The sequence below is a fragment of the Euwallacea similis genome, chromosome 35, assembly GCF_039881205.1.
Source record: "Euwallacea similis isolate ESF13 chromosome 35, ESF131.1, whole genome shotgun sequence".
NCBI lineage: Eukaryota > Metazoa > Arthropoda > Insecta > Coleoptera > Curculionidae > Euwallacea > Euwallacea similis.
The window spans coordinates 153,908-176,149 of NC_089643.1; the positions used below are offsets into that span (position 1 = coordinate 153,908).

General features: G+C 35.2%; 6 protein-coding genes across 7 annotated transcripts in view; 4 read left to right on the forward strand and 2 right to left on the reverse strand.

Annotated features, from left to right (window-relative positions):
* Window positions 1-285: 285 nt before the first annotated feature.
* Window positions 286-6,459, forward strand: LOC136418425 (uncharacterized). Its single transcript, XM_066404493.1, has 4 exons — window positions 286-573; window positions 644-750; window positions 2,468-3,139; window positions 4,671-6,459. Exons 3-4 carry the CDS (start codon window positions 2,472-2,474, stop codon window positions 5,293-5,295), a joined length of 1,293 nt encoding a protein of 430 aa, XP_066260590.1. The 5' UTR covers window positions 286-573; window positions 644-750; window positions 2,468-2,471; the 3' UTR covers window positions 5,296-6,459.
* A 330-nt stretch (window positions 6,460-6,789) lies between these two features.
* On the forward strand, window positions 6,790-15,021 carry LOC136418418 (nose resistant to fluoxetine protein 6-like). Its single transcript, XM_066404479.1, has 12 exons — window positions 6,790-7,045; window positions 7,101-7,288; window positions 7,341-7,498; window positions 9,546-9,625; window positions 9,679-9,878; window positions 9,935-10,104; window positions 10,154-10,322; window positions 11,461-11,648; window positions 11,699-11,798; window positions 11,846-12,035; window positions 14,693-14,835; window positions 14,892-15,021. Exons 1-12 carry the CDS (start codon window positions 6,793-6,795, stop codon window positions 15,009-15,011), a joined length of 1,959 nt encoding a protein of 652 aa, XP_066260576.1. The 5' UTR covers window positions 6,790-6,792; the 3' UTR covers window positions 15,012-15,021.
* A 1,129-nt stretch (window positions 15,022-16,150) lies between these two features.
* On the forward strand, window positions 16,151-17,362 carry TfIIFbeta (transcription factor TFIIFbeta). The gene is made up of 4 exons (XM_066404504.1): window positions 16,151-16,382; window positions 16,431-16,582; window positions 16,635-16,846; window positions 16,900-17,362. The coding sequence occupies exons 1-4, from the start codon at window positions 16,237-16,239 to the stop codon at window positions 17,197-17,199; spliced, it is 810 nt and encodes a 269-aa protein (XP_066260601.1). The 5' UTR covers window positions 16,151-16,236; the 3' UTR covers window positions 17,200-17,362.
* On the reverse strand, window positions 17,253-18,290 carry LOC136418434 (COMM domain-containing protein 2). Its single transcript, XM_066404506.1, has 4 exons — window positions 18,079-18,290; window positions 17,866-18,026; window positions 17,639-17,809; window positions 17,253-17,586 (listed from the first exon to the last, which is right to left on the reverse strand). Exons 1-4 carry the CDS (start codon window positions 18,143-18,145, stop codon window positions 17,359-17,361), a joined length of 627 nt encoding a protein of 208 aa, XP_066260603.1. The 5' UTR covers window positions 18,146-18,290; the 3' UTR covers window positions 17,253-17,358.
* Window positions 18,291-18,505: 215 nt separating this feature from the next.
* Window positions 18,506-19,945, forward strand: beta3GalTII (beta-1,3-galactosyltransferase 6). The gene is made up of 2 exons (XM_066404499.1): window positions 18,506-19,427; window positions 19,478-19,945. The coding sequence occupies exons 1-2, from the start codon at window positions 18,589-18,591 to the stop codon at window positions 19,752-19,754; spliced, it is 1,116 nt and encodes a 371-aa protein (XP_066260596.1). The 5' UTR covers window positions 18,506-18,588; the 3' UTR covers window positions 19,755-19,945.
* LOC136418420 (cell division cycle-associated protein 3-like) overlaps window positions 19,827-22,242 on the reverse strand; it is a 106,502-nt gene continuing 104,086 nt past the window's right edge. The window contains exons 2-4 of one of the 2 annotated variants that reach the window (XM_066404482.1): window positions 21,738-21,905; window positions 21,607-21,684; window positions 19,827-21,548 (exon numbers count right to left, since the gene is read on the reverse strand). In XM_066404482.1, coding sequence (XP_066260579.1) covers window positions 20,208-21,548; window positions 21,607-21,684; window positions 21,738-21,860 — 1,542 coding nt within the window. In that variant the 5' untranslated portion in view covers window positions 21,861-21,905 and the 3' untranslated portion in view covers window positions 19,827-20,207. Of the gene's footprint in view, window positions 21,549-21,606; window positions 21,685-21,737; window positions 21,931-22,242 lie in introns of those variants that run through there. The other variant, XM_066404483.1, reaches the window with a different exon arrangement.

The window sequence follows — 22,242 nt, forward strand, 5'->3', positions numbered from 1 at the left end:
GATATCTTCGTAACCATTCGGAATTTCGTCGATATAAAAACAGATTATTAATTTGCTTTAAATTGCCTAACTTTTTCCCAATTTAAACCATTTTGTATCTATTACCGTTTCCGAGATCCCCATGCTGTTCATCCTTATCTGGGACACCCTGTATATGTATTTTATTTCATCTGAACGAAAGTTGAGCCGATTTGACTAACTTTAGTATCCAGGCAGAGGAACGTAGACAAACGTTGCTTGTTTTTCAGTGTATTTTATTCCACTGCTACCAAACGAGTATTGTAGGTAGGAACGCGAGACACGAAACACCGGCAATGTCCTACAAATACCTTTCTCCAGCCAGCGAGCAGTTTTAACAGGTTGTTGGGTTCGGTGGTACCGCCGCAATAATGATCGCGGCGTTCCAAGAGCCTTCATTGTTCGTTAGATATTAATCGAATTTGGTGGCTTATTGTTTTGTGAGTGATTAACTTGCAGCGGCAGTTTTTTGCCGAATTATTTCGCAGTTACCCGATAATGGAAAATGTATGTTCATGGGTACCACCAAACAACGTCTCGACTTTTTCTGCAAAGGTAATAGCAATAATTTCGAACACTGATTAAGGCGAGTTCCATTCTAATAGCTTTGTTTTCTATTCCATAGGCATAACAAACACAACATTGGGTGGTACCGTTTGGCAGTTGAGAGTTCCTATTGTCGATGCGCAAAAGGAGGAATGCTGGCGATGCTGGACGGTGATAAAAGTTGAGGTAGGATGCCATTAAAAATAATTAATTACACCTATTAGATCATTTGGATACATTTTGGGCATTGTTAATGTGGTTTTTAATAGGTTTTTAAATTGGTTAATACAGTGTCAGTGAGAATTTGTGATAGAGGTGAAGTAGATGTTATAGGAACCAGTTTTTAATAATTATCATTAAAGTTAGGTCCAAAGAAAAATGTTAATGCACTATTTTTATAATCATAGCACCCAAACTGGCTATAAGTGATTGCTTGCTCAATAATAAGAGTCGCAGCAGCGATTGTCGGTTGTACCCTTCCATGTTAAATTTAAAGGCTTTTACATTATGTGCATGTTTTTAAAATCTGCCATCGACTACCAGTGATTTGGAGAATATCCGGTAATGTTCCAACACTATACATGAAAGCGTGCTAGTACCAAATTTTGAAAACAATATAAAAAATTGAGGGTGTTTTGTTCTATTTTTTTGAAAAAATGTTTACACAGTAAAAGTGAAGAAAGTGAAGAAATGTTTAAGATTACACATAAAATATAATTCTTTAGAAAGAAATGAGTCTATGAAATGTTTCACTAATTTTTTTTAATTGAAAAATCAGAAGTATCAAAAACGTCCAAAATACCCTCAAAGATTTCACATTAATCAACTTCAAAAATTGGTTACACTTCACTAAATGTGCTACGTCTTTGATTAAGTTGTGCGTTTAATGTTCCAACATGTACCCGCAAAATACATAATTAATTACTCTTCTGTTCAAAAATCAGAAGCTTTTTAAGAGGTTTAAAATCTTGCCATAATCTATTCTTGTATTCAAAAATCAGAAACTCACCAAAAATTACTTGGAAAAAACAAATTTCTGAAGAGCCTCAAAAATTTCAAATTAGTAATCTTTAAAAATTGGTTACGCCTCCCAAAACTGGTTACTTCGCTAATTAAATGGTAGATTTAATGCCCCAGAATATATCTACGAAATTCATCCCATTGGCGAAGTGCTTAAAAGAGCACCCTATATAGGATTCATTTAATAATTTAGCTATTCATTATATAATAAGTTGCAGTTAGGAAACGTATAGTTTTATGTAACGAGTGCCATCACATAGAATGACACTTCCTAGTGAGTTTCATACATAATTTTTTCTAATTTTGCTTGTACGATGAAGATGTCGAAAGAAAATGGTATAAATTTGAATATACTTAAGTTGCTTCCCGTATCCGGGGAGCTGTAGCAACCATTGTTATTGCCAGTCTCATGAATTAACTGAGTACAAAGTGAAATTACTTGGTTTTGTTATGTAATTAGATGCAAAATGAAAAAAAAAATTCATGCGTCTACCCGACCATCACCATTGCTTTAAATTCATAAAAATTTTCCCGCGTTTTGAAAAAAATCAACTCATTAAAAAATTGGAAACTGCACGCATTTTAAACGCATAATTATTGCTATAAAACCCTGGCAGCGGCTCATTATTACATTATCTAACAATCTTCGTTCTAGATTTGAGCCCATTAACTAAACAAGAGAAATCGCTAACCAATTACTGCATAAAATCATCTAGAAATTAATTTAAATATGATCTAAAAAAGCTTCCTTAATAGCCTCTCATTGCTGGTTCGTCAGTTGATGCAACCTTCACACTCCAATACTTCCTCGGAATAATTCGGTTATGATCACGCATAATTTACCGCAATTTGTTTACTGAACTTCCTGTTTCCAATTTTTCAGTAAAATGGCGACCGACAAACCTGAGGACAAACGTCCCCTCAAAAAGAAGCTTTTTCCCATGCTCAACGAGCCACGCAAAGCCATCCAGAAGGACAAAAAGAAAACCTTCAAATATGTTTTCAATAAAATTCGCCTGAAAAAGTGCGCCAGTGCCACCATCTCCAAACCCTTCCCCACGTACCACGTGGCTTATTTGGGGAATGTCGTCACTGGGTGGGCAAAAGGGGATGGTTGCATCGAAAAACCCTTGGCGACCCTCTGGCGCAACTACATCCAATCCTCCCGTCCTGACGTCAGCATGCAACTCACGGTGTCCGGAGGAGGTCTTAAGGCTGTGACCAAGAATCACGGACTCACAGAATATTGGGCGCACAGATTGACCACGTGTGCAGCCCCCGCAGAATTCCCCAGAATATTCTGCTGGGTCTATAGGCACGAGGGACGAAGACTGAGACACGAGCTCAGATGCCACGCAGTGCTGTGCGTGTCCTCTGAAGTGGCTGTGCAGATCGAGAGGGAACTTAAAGACTTTCTGAGTAGAGCTTTGAGCGACTTTAAGAAGGAGAAACTATCGAGGCAGAACGCTCGATTGAGTTTGGTAAATTGCATCAATGAGAACGCGAGCATGCCGAGGAGGAAGATTTTGCTTGCTGTGGGATACCACAATTACAGGTAGGTACCCCGTTTTATTTCTTATTTCCTGTGTCGTTTTTTAGTTTAAGCAATTATCTACACTAACCGTTTTTGAGATATAACACATTTTTAAGGGGGTTTGGACGGGTAGGGCAGGAGCGAACATCCCGGTTTACGTTTCGCTGTCAAATTTGCAGATTATGTGAATTTAGAGAAATCAAATCATAACAATAAATTAAAATGTATGTGGTAAACTGAAATTTGCGTCGAAAGACGCGCGGTTTGATAACAGGGGTGGAATTGCATCTAAACGACACATTAGAGAAAAAACTAACTTCAACACTAGATTGTTGAATTGTGTTTGGCAGCTCAGATTTGACGAAGAATGTAAAATTTTTCACAATTTTCAATTCAAAACATTTAAAAAACTGTGGCATTCAGGATACTGACCACACCATCTCAAGCGTGACCTTCCGGTCAAAAATTAAGGTCATTTTAACTCAAATAAACAGAACAAAAATTGACCAAACATTTTTTACGAAAATGACGACTTCGAATTTTCTCCTTTGATTTTTTAGGTGAATGAAATGCATTTCATCTCCAGTTTAAGTCGATTTACATAATCTCTATTTTCAATAAATGTGAACGATCCTGCTCTGTTAAAAAGTAACGTCATATGTCCGTGCCGAGTTTTCATGAGGCCGAAATTGATCCAAAAGAGAAAAGTCGTTGAGCATTTAGTTCGAAATTAATTTAAATTTCAAAAATAACTGAACCTATAAATAAGATCAGTTTTAACTTTAACACGTTTAATTTAGTGATAATGGAAGTTTAATTAATTTGTTAATAAGGAGGAATAAACTAGGTATTAATTATACATTCTAAACTGAAATTAACTTGGTAAAGTCGTTTGCGGCATATTAAAGTCTCTAAAAGTCGCAATTTTTTGCCAATTCTGAAACTTTATAATTTTCACCATTTCAAAAATAGGAATTTCACCTCCTAGTACTGTAAATGATAAAAAAGCCGCTTTAGCAGATAAAGGCATCAAAATAGAAAATTACCGTCATCATTATTTAGGCTATTGAATACCCTTTCAACCAACGTATGACTTGATCCTACTTTCCATTTAAGTTTTTTTAAAGGGGTGGCTCTGCAAGGAGGAGGGATGAATGAAAGTAGCTATCATGCACGTTAAAATGAGTCATTCTTGGAATTACAATCAACTTGTCCTACCGAATTTTCATAAATTATACAATAAGCAAGATATCCGAGGTGAGCTTTTGTTGAGACACCCTGTATGTTTCACACATTCTCAAAATTTTTCTAATGCGCCACAAGTTCTTACCTAGACCTTCGAACTCTATTACAGGCCACAATTAAACAAAGTCTCATATGGTCTGCTTCGTTCACAAATTTCACATAACTTATTTCCTCTGTATGGCGGCGTCGTTGCGTACATTTTAGTTGAATAATTGTTAACTTTTCTTAACACTTTAATTTAAAAAAAACAAACAATCCACCGTAACTTATAGATTAAACATATTTTCCAACACGTGTCGTGTTTTAGGCCTCCATTGGAGTGTTCCAAATCAGCCCCAAAGCTCTCCAGTATCGAAGAAATCTTCAATGAGGAAGAGGACGATCTTTTCGGGTGTTCTCAAAAGCTTTACAAAGACATTCTTAAATCGTACGAAAGAATTCATTTGCTTGAGCGGAGCAAGTACTACGACTGGAGGAAACCTGGAGGCAACTGGAACAAAATCCCTGCAGTGCAGAATCATACTATAGAACCTCCAAAGAATGTCTCATTTGTCGATGAAACTCTAGTCCCAGAAGTGCTTGAGGAAACACAAACGGAATCTCTAGACCAAAAATCGGAAATCTTGGACTTCAAGATCGGGGGCGAAGTGCACGCATTCGTGAACCCGATTATCAGCAAAGGTCTGATGGAACAAGAGCAGGTGTCTTTGGTTCCTGTGGGGGAACCTTTAACGGACTTTAGTTCGTTGAAAGTATACAAAAAGAGGACTTTTGCGGACGGAGGAAAAGATTTCAGCGCGTGCGCCATGTTCCTGTCGGGAGAGACCGTGAGTCAACTCGAGCATATTTTTCAGACTCACTGTTCCTTTGGGGGAGATAGAGGAGAGGAAGACATTACCGCTGGTAAATTAAATACCACGTTAACAGTGTAGTGCTTTATAGAGGTGAATCAGGGGTGCTTGTAAATATCCGTAATATTAATATATGTATTGCGTATAGGACTATTCAGTAACTAAAGACCTAATAGTTTGTACTTAATGTACGGAAGTGAATAGCAATCCAACATCTGCAATCCAATATACAGCGTGGTCTAAAAAGGTTGTGCCAACCTTAAGAAGGTTATAGGAAACATAGCGATGAACAATTTTTGCAGAGAAACCCCTAATCAAAAATTAGCCGTTTTGGCTCTAGAGTGATTTTTGTTCAAAAACGTAATGTTAATTCGTTGACACCACAAAACTTCGATATTGAATCCATTTTTATTAAAGATAATGCAAAAAAAATTGCAATAAATGTTCGAAATGACGACTCCCCAATCTGGTTACATAAATTTGTTCTTTGAATCATTAAATCGCACACCTGTTGGAAGTTGTGAGGATCTTGATGCATGAAAACAGAGACTGCCAACATTCTTTCTAACAGTTTTTCTTGGGTAGCTACAGGAGTTTCATACACCAATGAAGTGATGTTATCCCAGAGGAAAAAATCCGACGGTCTTAAATCCGGACTTCGGGCTGGACACTTAAAGATTCGCCTCTTCCGATTCATCGCCCATAAAAATGTTGGTTTAAATTATCCTGCACAGCACGGAGGAAAAATGTGCAGGTGTACAGTTATGTTGGAACCACATTCTATTCTGAATCTCCATAGGAGCCTTTTTAATAAACGTTCTTAATAAATGAGAGACAAAAACGTGTTTATTTTATTTGTTTTTATTCTATTCACTTAAATTGAATATCGAAATCTTTTGAACAGAAATTACTCTGGAGCCAAAACAACTCATTTTTTACTAGGGGTTTCCATGCAAAAATTGTTCATCGCAATTTCTCCTCTAACCTCCTTAAGTTTTGGACCATATTTTTGGAACACCCTGTATGTTACGTTTCTAAATTGTGAGACTTGAGTGTGGTTCCAAAAAGGTCAATAAAAATTTAATGTAGGACCCAAAAAGCCAATTATACAGGGCGTTTTATTTTTGAGATACGCTGCAGAGATTGGCAGACACCTTCGTTTGCGTACTAATAGGATATATGTATTTATTTTGAATTGTCGATGGGTTATTAAAAGCTTTCCATGCATTTGTTACACACTGTATAAACGCAACAGGATTATTTTGAAGGATATTTAGCTTTACGTTTGTTTTATTTACCCACACAACTGTCGCGTATACCCAGGTCTGTGATAGCGTTGTTTCCAAAACATTTTCTTCCGACGTTTTAATACTGTTTAATCCTCTCCATATCTGAGAATTTCTACAGAGAATGTTCATTTCTACAAACGTCATGTTTGTCTGCCGCAGTTTCAAAGAATACGAAAGAGGGAAAATAAGATAACATTGTGTAAATCATATAATAAATGAAGATGATTGTTTGAAAAATCAAACAAATTTCGCAGTGCTGATTTTAGTTAGCGATTGAAAGCTTTAAATCATGAAAAAACTACAATTTTTAATAACCATCCCGTTACTAGTGATTTTTGGACTAAAAGTGGCACCCGCACAAAAAATTCCAGACCTCTCAGACCTGGATTTAAGCCAGTGGCAAAACATTGCTGTAGACTTTCCTTTTAATTCTGCTGAACTGAAAGAGGACTTCTGCGAACAGGTTAATGGCACGGAACGAAATGACACGTGCTACAAGCAGCTCAAAATTATCTGCGGAAATGAAACGTTCCTAGATTTAAGTAAGTGGCTTTCTTACTCCTCATAATTAACCCTCAAACGCTTCCTCCACAATAGTGTTCGATGCTTCATCAAAGCTTCCCTACAGCGGCATGCTCGTCAAAACCCGATTAGACTTGGGAACTTACCATGAATGCATAAATTTAGACCTCACAGTAAACAACACAAGAGTATTAGGGAAACATTGCACTGGGGGACTTATTGTACCCACCATAATCCTTCCAGATGCTCTTGATACCTTTTATGTGAGTTCTTTGAAGAATTAGAGGCAACTTTGAACTTGCAGAAAACTTGCAGAAAGCCTATAAACTCTCCACTTGTATACCTGATCAGTGTACTGCAAAGTACCTCCTTTCTTTGGCTAACATGAGTTTGGCATATCCGCTTTTTAATGACGACATTTGCTCAACCAAAGACACCAACAAGGACTTGCACTGGGATGCCTATTTGGTAATGTAAGTTGTACGCAACTATACAGGGTCGCCCGGGAAGTGCCTCGATCCATTATGGAAGATCTGTAATTATTACAAAAAATTAGACTCGCTACAGCTATGGAAGGCAATGGGGAGGGGGATATGCAGTTTTCTAATAAGAAAAACAAATTGCCCCACAAAAGTTAAGGAAGCTCACGAATTTGGAGGTTGTTTTAACAGTTGTCGATTATTGTTCCCCAATTTTCGCATTTTTTCGTATCTGAGTCGTTTTTACTTCGCAATTCAATATATTTTTGTAAGTTTTAGGCAAGTTCATACCTTCTGCATTTTTAGTAAACATTCAATTCCTTCGGCAAAGAAAGAAGAGAAAGTTCAATGCAGGGTAGGGCTTTCTCGAACTTCACTCGCAGTCCCACAATGTCTTTACTTGCTGTTGAACAAGTTTGTTGAAGTAACCTCGATTAATTTCACTCCAAAGTTGTGGTAACAGCACTCGAAGTTCTTGGAATGTATGTGAAGGTGGTTGTTAATAATCCAAGGCCCTTTGTAAAGAGTCCCGAGCTTGCTCGATCGGATTGCATATCTATTGAAAAAAAGTTAAGCAAAAATAAAAATGATATAGCAAATTTCGGTTTTTTATGGATATCTCCGGAAGTATTCGGCATTTTTTTGAGTTCAAAGTGGCATTTTTTTGGACACTAAATTGTGCAACTTTGCCCCAATTTAAGCGAAGTCGCATCTCTTATAGTTTCTGATAGCCCAATGATACACCTCGAATATGGACTACCCTGTACAGTGGCTCGCAGCTTAAATGATACAGTCGATATTAAAAGAATCTAACTTGTTCCAGGGGCACAATATTTAGTTTGAAAAAACGACAAAATAAAATTGATTTAATAAGACTATTTTAAAAGCATTTAGTTCAATATTTTGCCTTAGAAGTGTTAAAAAACTATGTAGTTTCATTTAACTGATTGACATATTGCTTTGAAATGTCAAACTAAGTAAAAAACAATTGCTGAATCGATGCCAACTTCGTAAATTTAAATTGACACGTTTTCCGCCATTTTTTCTTAGCCGCATCATTTAAGCTGTGACATTTAAATAGTGCGTAAAAATCAATAAATATTTATTGTTACGTAAGGGTGGTACATGTGAGTAAAATATTAACTTATATTCTTCCATCACACTCATATTAACTTAATTTCAGTTCAGAAGACTTTCTGCTATTCGGTCTAATGCGGCATAATAAGCCAAATGTTATTAAATTATATGTATGAATCTATGCAGGGTGACCCAAACTTAAAGTGCCAAACTTCACCAGCGTATTGTACAGGGGTTTGGATTTGTTTTGGCAGGAAAATCCCATTTCCCGATTAGATAGGGAAAAACTAGCATACATGTCAAGAGTTCGATTTTTGAGAAAATACTAATGGCGAAAATCGTATTTCGATATCTTTACAATCCACGGCGCTAGAAGGCGTTTTTCAAATTTCGGCCATTTTGAAAATTCCTCATAACTTTTTGGCATCAGTTCTCAAAGTAACATTATTTATTTTGTAGTTTCTATGACAACAGTTGAATGAGTCGAATTATTGGGTTTTTCATTTTTGCGCCAAAGTTTTTAATTTATAACATTGATTTGGTGACGATTTTTTAAGTAAAAATGATAGATAACTGTGAAAATATGACATGATAAGATGTTTCATCTTGTCAAATGAAAATGTTACGTTATTGGCAACTTTTAAAATAATCTCAAAATTTGTGAACTTCCTTAGCTTCTACGGAACAGTTTATTCGGATCAATCTGAACAAAGTTTGATCATTTGGGAGAAAACAAAAAATTCAAGTAAATGAGACCATTGATGATGTTGCCATTTGTTGAAATACACGTTAATCCATAAATGAAACTGCTATTAAGATAAAACACCAGGATTTCTCAGAAATCGAACGACTCAAGAAGTCAACATTATTTTTGGTCTTAGTCTCCACTCAGCAACCCGGGGAACGCATCTTGAAACCCCCGGTATATTTTCCTCAATAGAGTATGATAAATATTTGTTTCCAGCATCTGCATTTGCTTGATTTTCCTAGTCATGCTTGCAACCACTGCCTATGATCTGTACTTTTATTACGCCGATAAAGGAGGTCTTGATCCAATTCTATTTTATGAATTTTTTCAAAACATCACACAATTGTAGACCGTACCCACATAGTAGTACAAGCATTCTCGATATTTCATAACGGCAAGAAGCTGCTCAAAACATCCAAGAACATTTCAGGAGATCAAATTCAAGTGATTCATGGATTACGAGTTATCAGCATGATGTGGATCGTTGTTGGTCACAGTTTCTCCTTCCTTATTGCTTATCCCTCAACGGATGCCGATTTCACTGAAAATGTATGTAGTCAAGAAGTCGCACCGTTTCGCTTTGAATAATAGAAAATTTTGTATAGTTTGAATGGACGTGGGGTTCATTGTATTTGACTACAGCTCATCTAGCTGTAGATACGTTTTTCTTCCTATCCGGATTTTTAATGGCCTATCAATATTTGAAGCAGAAGCCCCAGAGCTTTGATGGTCACATCAAGAGAGTCCCATTCATGGTGCTTCATAGATACTTAAGGTATGGCTTGAGGCTTTAAGTATGGTTTAAGCGCCAAAGGGAATTTTAGACTGACTCCAGTAGTGGCAGCCACCTATTTTATAGTAGTAAGCTTGAGCAGACACTTGGGGAACGGTCCTCTCTATTTTCTTAAGGCTGCAGAGGAAAGAGACAAATGCTTAAAATACTGGTGGAGCTTCTTCACTTACCTGCAAAACTACGTTAACTACGACGATATAGTATGAAGCTAAAATAACGTGCGGCTTTAAATTCGAATACCCCCCTCGGCGCGAATAATTTTTTTTACACATTTTTATTATTCATTAAAACATGGGTCAAGTGACACCTCAAATTAAAGGTCTTTCAAAACTACATTCAATGATGTATTGCAATTCAAAATCTCCTGATTTATTTTTCAGATAAATAGCTATATATTTCATAAAAAATACAGTACAAACAGAGCTATACAATAGTATGTAAACAATGAAAAAACTTGTTTGTCGATAAAAAATAGGTTTGTTTTCGATTTTGTTCTTACAACTAGTCTTTGATAAGTCTTATTTAAATTTTAATTATTTATTTATTCTTTTATTTTTTGTTTTTTAACCAAAGACTGTAAGCATAAAATCAAAAACGAACCAATTTTCTATCAAAAAATAAGTTTTTTCCTTGCCTACATACTATTTAACTGAGTTTGTATCGCATTTTTTCAAAATTTACAGCTGTTTTTCTTAAAAATTAATCATATATACATAGATAGGTTTTATAGAGATACAGATAGATTTTGAATCGCATTACATCATTGAATATAGTTTATAAAGACCTTTAATTTGAGGTGTCACTTGACCCATGCTTCAATTTAAGAAAATCGGATATTTTACCCTACCGATTGCGTAAGCAACATTTACAGTGTGTTTCAAAAAGTCCGCATCATATGGGAATTTGATTTATTATTGTATTAATAATGAAAATTCGATTGTGGTGAAAGTTACTGCTTGTCTTTGGATTAAAAAGCATTAAAGTAATTGACCTCGTATCACTCGGTTCCTGTCGAATTTGATATGTGTTTCTAAAAATGTCAAATTTGACGGGGATTGAGTGACACGAGACCGACTATTTCCATGCGTTTGTTAATCCAAAGATAAACGCAAACTTTCGCCGCAATTGAATTTTTGCTATTAACAATAATAAAATAAACTTCGATATGACGGGGGCTTTCTGAAACACGCTGTAGAAAAATAAACAAACGTCATAAAATAGTATTTTTTGTCCTATTTAATGCTGCTTTTAAAATTTTTAAAAAATGGTTAAAAATTTAAGAAGGGAAGCAATTTGGAGCCGCACATTGACTAATTGATCTACAGGAGCTCTTTTTAGTGCATCATAAATACTTGGTATTTATCAGCTGATTGGCACCTATTTCTCATATCTCCACTCATAATGATCCCAGTGGCAATGTTGGTGAAGAACAATTTCAAATGGGTGATGGGGCAACTGCTAATTTTGAACGTATTATTCACGTTAGTGCCTATGGCGATCAAATTTATAATGGAGGATTACAACAAGTAAGCAATAACTTTCAACTCATTAGATGAGCAGTAATGGATTATTTCAGTGAGTATGAGTCACATACCCGGCTTAATGACTACTTTATAGGATTCATGTTGGGGGTTTATATGAGGGAGAAACGCGCTTTGAAACATCGCTTTTCAAATGTAAGCTCACTACTAAGGTTAAACCAGGATTTAAAGAGATCTTTTAGAAAATTACAGTAATCTCATGGAGTGTTGCTATTTGCACAATGATGGCTGTAGCTGTTATCATCAAGGCGATTCAACTCAAAATGCATTTCACTGAAGACATGAGTTATATCACTTATTTTATTCCTCTGAGGGCTGCCTGGTGTGCGGCTTTGGCTTGGGTGGTTTATGCATGTCATCATGGATATGGAGGTACGAAAACGAATTTATCGACAACTGTAGCAAAGTTATGAGTGAAAAATATTTTTTGCTAATATCGGCAACAATGCGGACGAAACAAGTCACATGTGCCACCGTGCGACCTATAGCGTAATATGCTGGGTGGTGCTACGTCAGGCGGCGTTGCCATTGTAAGTTGAAGCCACAAGTTGTTCAGAAAGCTTGCTAGTTCTTAGATTATATTAAAAAATTATTTCAATTCAAGTAATATACTATTAAATTGTATAAAAGAATATGCAGCGTGTCCCAAAAAATTAGCTTCATAAAATACAAAGAGATAATTGAAACTTAAAAAAGGCAGGGGCGTTCAAATAAAAAAAAATATCAAGTTTGATTTTCTACTAATTTTGTGAAATTCTATTGAATCTGACCACTGACAATTTTACTAAACTTCTAATTTTCTACTAATCTGACTTGCAAATGGGAGGGGGTCCACATGGACTGAAAAAAGGTGGATGAACGCACCTCACGGCCTAATGGTAGGACTTCGAATTTAAAATGGGGGGCACTACGGCGCGGCAAGAAAGTTAGCTGGAAGAAGTTCTGCATTGGTGTGCTCTGTTCCCGAACCGGTTAGGTTCGCCAAATTGCTGAACTAAAAAAAAAAACAAAAAAAAGTTAGGAACAATATAGAAAAAAGTCGGAACATGGATTGCGGATCGAGGGCAGATCTTGGAACTTCTTCTAAACACTCATTTTCCTAGAGAGACAGGAGAAACTGAGCGCTCTTCCTCAGATTGGTCCAATGCAACAAGACTGGACCCTGGCTCGGAAGTGGTGACCCACGAAGTTATCAAATGGGCGGTGGATGAATCCATCCGACAATCAAGGAATCCCTGTATAGAGTGCTTCTATTGTTAAGCCGGGCGTTCACGACTCGCATGATATTGAGATACGTCCCTCAAGCATGGAGATCGGCGAACACGGTCTTCCTCCCAAAAGCGAGAAGAAACGACTATACAGGGTGTCTCATAAATATACCGACAAACTTTCAGGAAATTTAGAGCTCATAAAAACAAATATTTAGATCGAATAACGTTAGGTCCGAAATCGCTTCGTTTTCAAGATACGGAGTGTTTGATTTATTATTATTTTTTTTTTAATATTTCAAAAATGGTTTGAGATACGGGCATGAAACTAGGGAAACGTTATGGCGGGATAAATGTGCATGTTCTAAAGTAAGCAGAATATTTCCATCTACACCAGTGGCGTCCGTGCGGCTATTCAGTGGGATGTTTTTAATGTAAAAATGGTATTCTTCCTATTCATTGATTTGAAAAGGTTTTATCTAGGTATAAGTGAACATTCTAAGCAAAATGTTGTGGCGCTCTATCTTGTTGTAACCAAGTCCGTTTGTCCGATATGCCCAAGGTTACTTCACTAGGGAACAAATTAGATAATGTAGGTTGTGTTGAGGAAACTCTATTATAAATATGGTGGACCATTTAAATTTTGATGGATAAATATATTCGGTTCCCCATAATACCCGGCCAAACGTTTATTTTTAAAAGGTACTGCGTGCGAACTTCTACCATCATCAATGAAAATTTACTGCAGACCAATACCGATGATTTTGTCTACTGACATGTCCATTTAAAGTAAAAATTGACTCATCAATAAACAAAATTCATTCCATAGATATTTCTAATTGATGAACAGTATTTATAGTTCTTTCATAAAATCCAATTCTTCGATCTCTAGCATCCTCAAGCAATTCTTGATGTATTTAGATTTTATAAAGTTGAATATTTTCCAAAAGGATGTATTACTGATTAATTTTTTACGAGTTATCTGCCGAACTGATGTTAACGGGTTCTCTTCAAATGCAAAAGAGTGGGTTAATTTTTGTACCGCCATCAATTTTTTGAGATCTATTTCAAGGAGTATTCCTCACATGATCATGATCTTTAATTTTTTTAAAATTTTACTTATGATCTCGTGATTAATGGGTGGCAAATCGGGATATTTTTGTCGAAATTATTGAATAACTTCATTTTACGTTCGGTCCCTATATACAATTATTATTAAAATTTCGACTTGATGAGATTCAGTTAAATAAGGCATTATTCGCAATTTTTATAATTTGCGTGAAGTATTTCTTTTCTGTATTAAAAGAAATGAACTAAATTTTGTACTAATGAAATACTCAGATTATTGTGGTATTTCACACATTTCATTAAAAAATATTCAGTGGGAAAAAAATTATTTTTAGTGTTATTTAGACCTATGAAGAAAAGTAACATGTCAGGTAGTCAGGTTGAAAAGATCTTTAAAATGATATAACACTTGAGTCTCCTTTCCATTTAAACTTTAAAGGCTGACTATCGCCTTAGGTAAGGGGTCGACTTTTTGTGACATCGAAACGCTATCAAAAAGCGTGTCGGGTAAAATAAAAATTAATGTTTTTAAGCAATTTTGGCAAAAATCAAATGCCACGTAGGTACCGAACTTATTCCAGTTAAAGCTACCATACTATAGATTTTTTTGCAAAAAATGCGTAATACATCAAACAATCTTTAGAAACAAACTATTGAAGTGCTGGTAAGTTTCCAGGAGCACATTTTCCATTAACTACTAAACTAGCCAGGGGCACTTCAATAATTTAGCTCTAAAATGCTTTAATTTTGCAGGTGGTATAAATCGGTTCCTGACATCCCCCCTAATTTTAATATTAAGCAGACTGACTTACAGCATCTTTATGGTACACAGCATTATGGTTTTCTATATAAAATTGACTTCCGAACAGTTATCAGAAGCAGGTCAAACAGCTGGAGTAAGAATTCCACAATCTTGTTTATAAATAGTTAAGACTGATTTTTTGGTTTGCAGATTAAGGATTCTATTATTGTTTACTTCGTGTCAGTATTGGTGTCCGTTTTCTGGTCGTTGGCATTTGAGAGTCCAATGATTATTCTGGAAAAGTATATCATAGGGAGGAAAAGCAAATAATTATGTGGACTTTGTTGAAAATTATTTTAATTTAAATAAAAATTCAAGAATTATTTTTATTTTAGAGTTCTATGTACAGGGTGGCCCACCAAAATTTTCTGTCCTATAATGTAGGAAGCACGAAAACGCTCGGATCCGTCAAATTTAATTTCAAGGAGGTCATACTTCCTTGGTATAATCATTTTCCCAGATTTAACCTCTAACCGGGGATGACTTTTACCCTAAAAATCTTAAATGAGAAAGGATAGCGTGTTATACATAATTTTAAAGGACATTTCATTGTCTTTTAAATACTCTCTTATTTTTTTGTTTTGGATAATCAATTCTTGAGAAATTAAGGTTTAAAAGCGATAATAAATTTAATGAGCAATGAAAACTACATTTAATTAAAGTGTTAATTGTAAATAAGAAAATGTTAACACTCAGAATGCTATAAATGGGACGTGACAAAAATGTCATTAAACGAAAATATTGATGTTATTTCCACGGTATTCTTGGCAAAAACAAGTCTTTTTTATATTTGCATCAAACTATAAGGCTTAGCATGTAATATATCATAGTAATCAGAAAAAATCCGAATCCAAAAAAGCGAAAATTCAAGATAGCGTTCAAAAGAAAACAGAAAGTTGATGATGGTTGCCGAAAATCGAAACGTCGGATAATAAATGACATCACCATGTACAAGATAACAAGTTGCAATGATGAAGTGTCAATAATTTTGATTTCCTTCGTCAAAACAGCAGAGGAAAATCTAAAAACTGTTTTCCAAAATTTCAGTTGTTTCGGATCGGAAAATCTTGGGAATTTTCCAAATTTTGAAACGGTATATTCCTGAAGTCCAAATTTCGCAACTTTGCCCTAATTAAACCGACCTCGTAACTTTTAAGATTTATGGCTTAATAACTTGTAAACAATTTAAATGTTTTATTGTAAGAAGGATTTCACTTTTTAAGGCCATAGAAAAAGCTCAAAAGAAAATAACATCAGAGTAATAAATGACGAAATGAAACGTAAAAACTCCTTTCATACTCTATATAGCTAGCGAATGCGCACAGCGTTGCCACATCGATGTTTTCAAACAGAATCCACATGACAGGTGATTGACACTGACAGACTCACTAATAAAAGAAACAATCACAAATAGTAAATAGGTTTCGTGGATCTTATACTTTGTTCCATCTTTTCAGAGAAATTCCTAATATTTAAACCTCAATTCCATAAAAAAATGTCTAAGGAGACGCACATAGATCGAGACCTTGATTTATCTAACGCAAATCGTGGAGTTTGGCTAGTGAAAGTTCCCAAATATGTGGCCAGCCGATGGGAGAAAGCTCCAAGTGATATGGAAGTTGGCAAATTAAAAATTACCAAGTAAGGTTTCCTCAAACATCCTTAAAACCCTTGACTTATACCTCATAGACAACAGGGTCAGAAGCCTCAGGTATCCCTCACTTTGTCTGCACCCATATTAAGTCTCAATGAACCCGGAGAGGAGAGCATTCCAAAAGACCATAGATTGGATGTGTCTACAGTAACAGCTCAAACTTTAGGGGTTTTCTCACATGTTATTCGTAGGTTGATTCAAAAAAATTCAATAATCTTGTAAAAAATATTGATTTGCAGCTGAAAAAACTGACTCAGTAGTGCCAGAAACTGAGAAACTGCACATGGAGGGAAAAATAGTGCAAAAACTAGAGTGCAGGCCATATGCTGACAATTGCTATATGAAATTGAAATTAGAATCTATTAGAAAGGCTTCTTTGCCTGCAAGAAAGGTCAAACAGCTAGACAGAGTGGTGCAAAGCTTCAAGCCAGTTTCTGATCACAAAAACAATGTAAGAATATTAATTAATTGAATTAAGCACTGCAAATAGTTGCCATTTTTCAGATTGAGTATATGGAGCGAAAGAAAATGGAAGGTAAAAAGGCTCGTGATGACAAAGATGCAGTTCTTGAAATGCTGTTTAATGCTTTTGAGAAGCATCAGTATTACAATATCAAAGATTTAGTGAAAATAACCAAACAGCCAATAACTTATTTAAAGGAAATTTTAAAAGAAGTTTGCAATTACAACTTGAAGAATCCCCACAAAAATATGTGGGAACTTAAGCCTGAATACAGGCATTATAAACAAGCAGAAGAAGATGCCAAAAAGGCTGAGACTGATGATGATGATGACGATGATTAACTCATCAATTTGCTATTATTGCTTCCATTTCAAGGTTTTCAACTAGTTCATGGTTATTATTCTGTAAATAGGAACAGCCTATTAAGACAAAGTGATAATATTGAAGAAAAACTGTTTTATTAATATAATGAACTTATATCTAGCAAAATTACTTTTTATTTAATTATTCTGAGAATAAGTATTTAACATCCTTTGAATTTTCCTGGAATGCCTGCTCCTAGATTCATCCAAAGCTTTCTCTAGTTCATTTGTAATGTGTAGCAGATTTGTAAGGTCAGTTTGGAGTAATTTATGTTCAATATGCATCTCTGGCTCTTGCTTAGTTTTTAATATGAGATCCATAGCAATCAGAGGAGTCACTTGCTTAAGAAGAGCTCTTGAGCCCAACTTAAATATTATGTGTTAATCCAATTACATTTCTATAAAAAGGAACGCATACTTGTACTTCTAGCCGCCACTGTAAATCATCATAATGTGGCTCAGATAAAGTACTACTCTTCAAATTTGAAATTTCACTTTTATTCCCATCATAAAACTGAATTAATATTGGAGTTAACTCTTCAGAAAAACCTAAAGTGAGGAGAGAGTCTCGAAAATCTGCTTCACTTAACTAGGATTTGAAAACTATTAAAATGAGGAGATCCTTGATAATCATATCAAACAAACCTGATGTTTACAAGCTACTAACAACAAATTTACCAAGCCATACACGCAGTTCTGTATAGCATCAGGAGTTACCTTTAGTTTCAGTGCTGCTGTGTTATATAATTTGGGACTAGGGCCTTTTTGTATGTAGTCGACAGTCAATTTGCAAAAATCTGCTACAACTAAAGGCAAAACAACTGTAGAGAAATATTGGAAAGAAGAGTAAAAGAGTACCTTGTTCTGGTTGGGAGAGGAGCAGTTTTAAGTGCTCCCTGTGGTCATTTCTCAAGGAAATCAACATTCTTTTGGCTGCTTTGGGGGTCGATTTTCAAAGGAGTTTTTAATAACTTTTTTTAAACAATTTGTATTAAGAAATTAATTAATAATTAAAAAATATAAAAATTACAAAAATAATCAATAACAAATAACATAACCTCTCATTTATTATTTTCCAGTATTTGATTTCTATTGAGGAAGAGATCACATCAAAAATATATTTAACTTTGTATAGATTGTGATGAATCTGAAGAATAATAATTGGCCTATTAGGAGTTTCATTAAAATATCAACTTCTCCTTCAACGCATTAATTGAAAAGAGATCGCTAGATCTGCTGAGCATACAACTTTGACTATAACCTCACTTTTCTTGTGTACGATCAAACACACATTATTTCACTTTTCCTTACATTTAACTTAAAAGAAAATATGTAAAACTCCTTAGATTCCTATTTGAACTGAATGACATGAGATTTAAAGAGACCAGATATTTTCGATCTATAATTTTGTCATTTTTTTTCTTTTCACTAGGTTGTATGCTCACTTTAAATCTAACTCCCATAGACAAAACTTGTGTCCTTGACAATGAAGACCGAGAATACCACATAATGCAGAACTCCAAGTTAAAAAACCCAGAACTCATAATTCTCATAATCTCAGCTCCTAATAACCTGGAGAGGCGTAATGTCATCAGGAGGACTTGGTTAAAATTAGGGAGAAAATCTGCAATACCTGCTGGGTACAGGTTTAAGCATTACTTTGTAATAGGTAGTCTAAGTCTTAGTACTGATCAAGTTCTGCATATGAGCGCCGAACAATCTAGTTTTGCTGATATTTTAATCTTACCTATAAATGATAGCTATGAGAATTTAACTGAAAAAGTACTGAAGAGCTTTACATGGCTGGATGAGCAGTTCAACTATGGTTTGGGCTACAAATATGCCCTAAAATGTGATGATGATTCTTTCATAAATTTGCCAGAATTATTGAAAGAAATTCCAAAAATGGAAAACATGTTAGCAAATTCAAATTTACAATTCCCTTTAAATCTTCCCCCTGAAAAGCTTAATCACTTCATTTGTGTCAATGTTCAATCAAATGTGAAGACAAATAAAGAAAATTTTATTGCCAATATGAGCTTGTATTGGGGATATTTTCATGGCAATGCCAAAATTAAAACTTCTGGCAAATGGAAGGAAACTGACTGGATCACTTGCGATAGATATGCTCCTTATGCTTTAGGTGGTGGATATATCTTATCTAAAGCATTAGTAACATTTATTGCTAAAAATACTGATTATCTAAGGTAAACTATTGATTCACTCTAAATGAAGTTTTTCAGAACTTATCTTACAGGACATTTAAATCAGAGGATATCAGTGTGGGGCTTTGGCTATCTCCAGTGACAGAGGTGATTCGAATACATGATATTAGGTTTGATACAGAGTGGACCTCAAGAGGATGCAAAAATTACCATTTAATTAGCCACCCTGTGGGAACAGATGAAATGAAGGAAATGTATAATAGTCTGACAAGTGATAAGAGATTGTGTGTTAGTGAAGAGGAGAGGCGGAAGTATTATTTGTATGATTGGTCAGTACCGCCAAGTCATTGCTGTATATCTGCAAAGTAGCAGTGATACTTTCTTTAGATTATTTAAGGGTTAAAGGTTCACTTTTATTCATATAGAAAAAACATAAATGCCATGATTTATATGGCTGTATGTATTTATAAGGAGTAATATACTTTAGGAGAGTTACAATTTAATCATAAACATTTATGGAATATAAACTTGGAAAAATAAAATAGTAACTAATACAAAAATGTCTCCTATATCAAAACACCAGCCTTAGATCTCCTGTTTTTGGTTTTTAAAATGTGCAAATAGGCCTGTCCAAAATTGAACAGCCTGTCAAAAATTTTAAATATTTATTAAACTTGAGAGGCACTATTTTACTCATACCACTTTAAAACACAAAACAAACATGCTCTCTGTGAATGTGGAATGTCATTAAGATAGAAAGACTTACTTATCAACACAATCAATCACATTCAGAATAAGAGAATTAAAAACATACTCACACATTCAAATAAATAAAGTTTCATCTTTAGGATCCCAGTGTGTCTTCTTTGAATTCCCAATATTACGTATGTTTCTTGGAGGTGGTGTATTCTCACACTGTACCTTAACCTTTTTATCTTTAAAAATGGGTATCTTGCTGCCCATTTTAACTTGCTTTCTGGGTTTATCACTAACTTTCAATTTCTGGACATTACTCTTCTTTACTTCCTCACCATTTCTCAGTCCCAGTGGGGTCCGGCATTGATCTATTGATTTAACAGCTCTAGGACAAACTATTGGGTCCTCATCTTCATAGATCAAATTAGTGAGTTTCTTGTCCAATTCATTTACATCTGCTGTGAGGTTTATTATTGGGGAAGTGACTGGTTCAGATTTGGATTTTTGAGGCGATATGCTGTATGGGGTTGGAGAAAACATGGGAGCTGCTTTGGAGGTGATTAAATTAGGAGGAGAATGGATTCTAGTGGTTAGCTCGAGATCCATTTTGAGTCGAGGAGATGCAGGAGCTGATTTCTCAGGAGTAAAAGAGAGAGTGTGAGTAGTTAATTCATGTTGAATTTCAGGTCTTAATTCCATTTGATTTTGATGAGGTTGCATAGTGTCAGTTTCTTTTAAGACATCTTTACTGTCCATGCCTTGATCTTCATTCATTTCCTTTGATATTGATTGTTCTCCAATAATATCCTTTAACAGGTTACTATCTGTTACTTCAACATAGTGTTCCACTGTCTGAACTACTAAAACCTCTTCAACATTTTGCTCCTTATTCTCTTCATTTTCAATGTCCACTGGTCCTGTCTCCATTGAAGATTCTTGTGTTTCTGTAGTAAAAGATTCTTTTATTTCATCATTCATCTCTTCTAAACCTTCCTGTGTTTCTTTTTTATCATCAACTTCTTCCATTGAGCAAACTCTGTCCTTCCCAGAATATTTCTCTTGTATCACCACATCCAAATCAGTCTCAGTAAAATCAATATTAGTCTCCAAGAGTACAAATGACTTCCTTTTGTAAGCATCATCACTTTTAGCTATTTTAGGGGTTGCCAGGTGGCTGGACAAAAGTTTTGGGGAAACCTGCTTAGGAGTTGCTACACCAGCAATTGAAGAATTCAAAAGAACACTATTCTTAATTTTTTCCAAATTTTTGTTTTTAACTATTGCAGGGAATTTTTTGTCAGGGGAAGCACTAACTACTATAGGTGTTCTTTGCACTCCAATACTGGGAGATCGAGGATCTATACCTAAGATTAAGTGATGTTTTAGAGGAGTTTCTATATTAGGCCTGTCAGTTTCTGAGCTTTCAATTGTTAGATCTGTAAACTTTAGGGCTGCAGATGAGAGTACCTGCAAGATAGAGAATATGGGGCTGTTCACACATACCTTGAAGCTGCAAATCTTTTACCTCTATAGGAGTGCGGGCAATTTGTTTGCTCGGAGATCTTGGATCCATGTGTTGCTCTCTTACCTCCTCGTGGGACGCCTTTACAAAGTATTAAAATGTTGGTAATGCTAAATTCATGATTTAACACATACCTTTGGAGTTAAAACTGGGGTAGTAGGAATACTTCCAGTCTCTTCAGGTTGGCTATAATTTTCACAGGTGCTTGAGTAGTATTCATTAAGGTTTTCAGTTAACTTGCTGGTGTTAGACCCCATTGCGGTTATTTGAGCAAAATACTGAGAAATTACTTAAATAGGGAACTTTTTCTTAAAATTCAAATGTTCAAAAATCCAAAAACCGTTGTTACAGTTACATATGATTGAAAGTTATGACTTATGACTGGACTGGATCTGTCATGTGTGAATGGCGTTATCAAAATCTCTGTTGTTTAATGGGAGTGCTCCGAGTGGTGTAACAAAGAGTAGGTCTGTTGCAGTAACATTTCAGTAACTCACTGTAAATAAGATGAATTAAACTATTTCTTAGACATTTGCTCGTTATTGATATGTTTATCTAGAATAAGTACAATATATAATGTATTAGCCCTTTTAGGCCTCGATGTTGGGTGAAAATAATATTCATTAATGCGAGTATTTC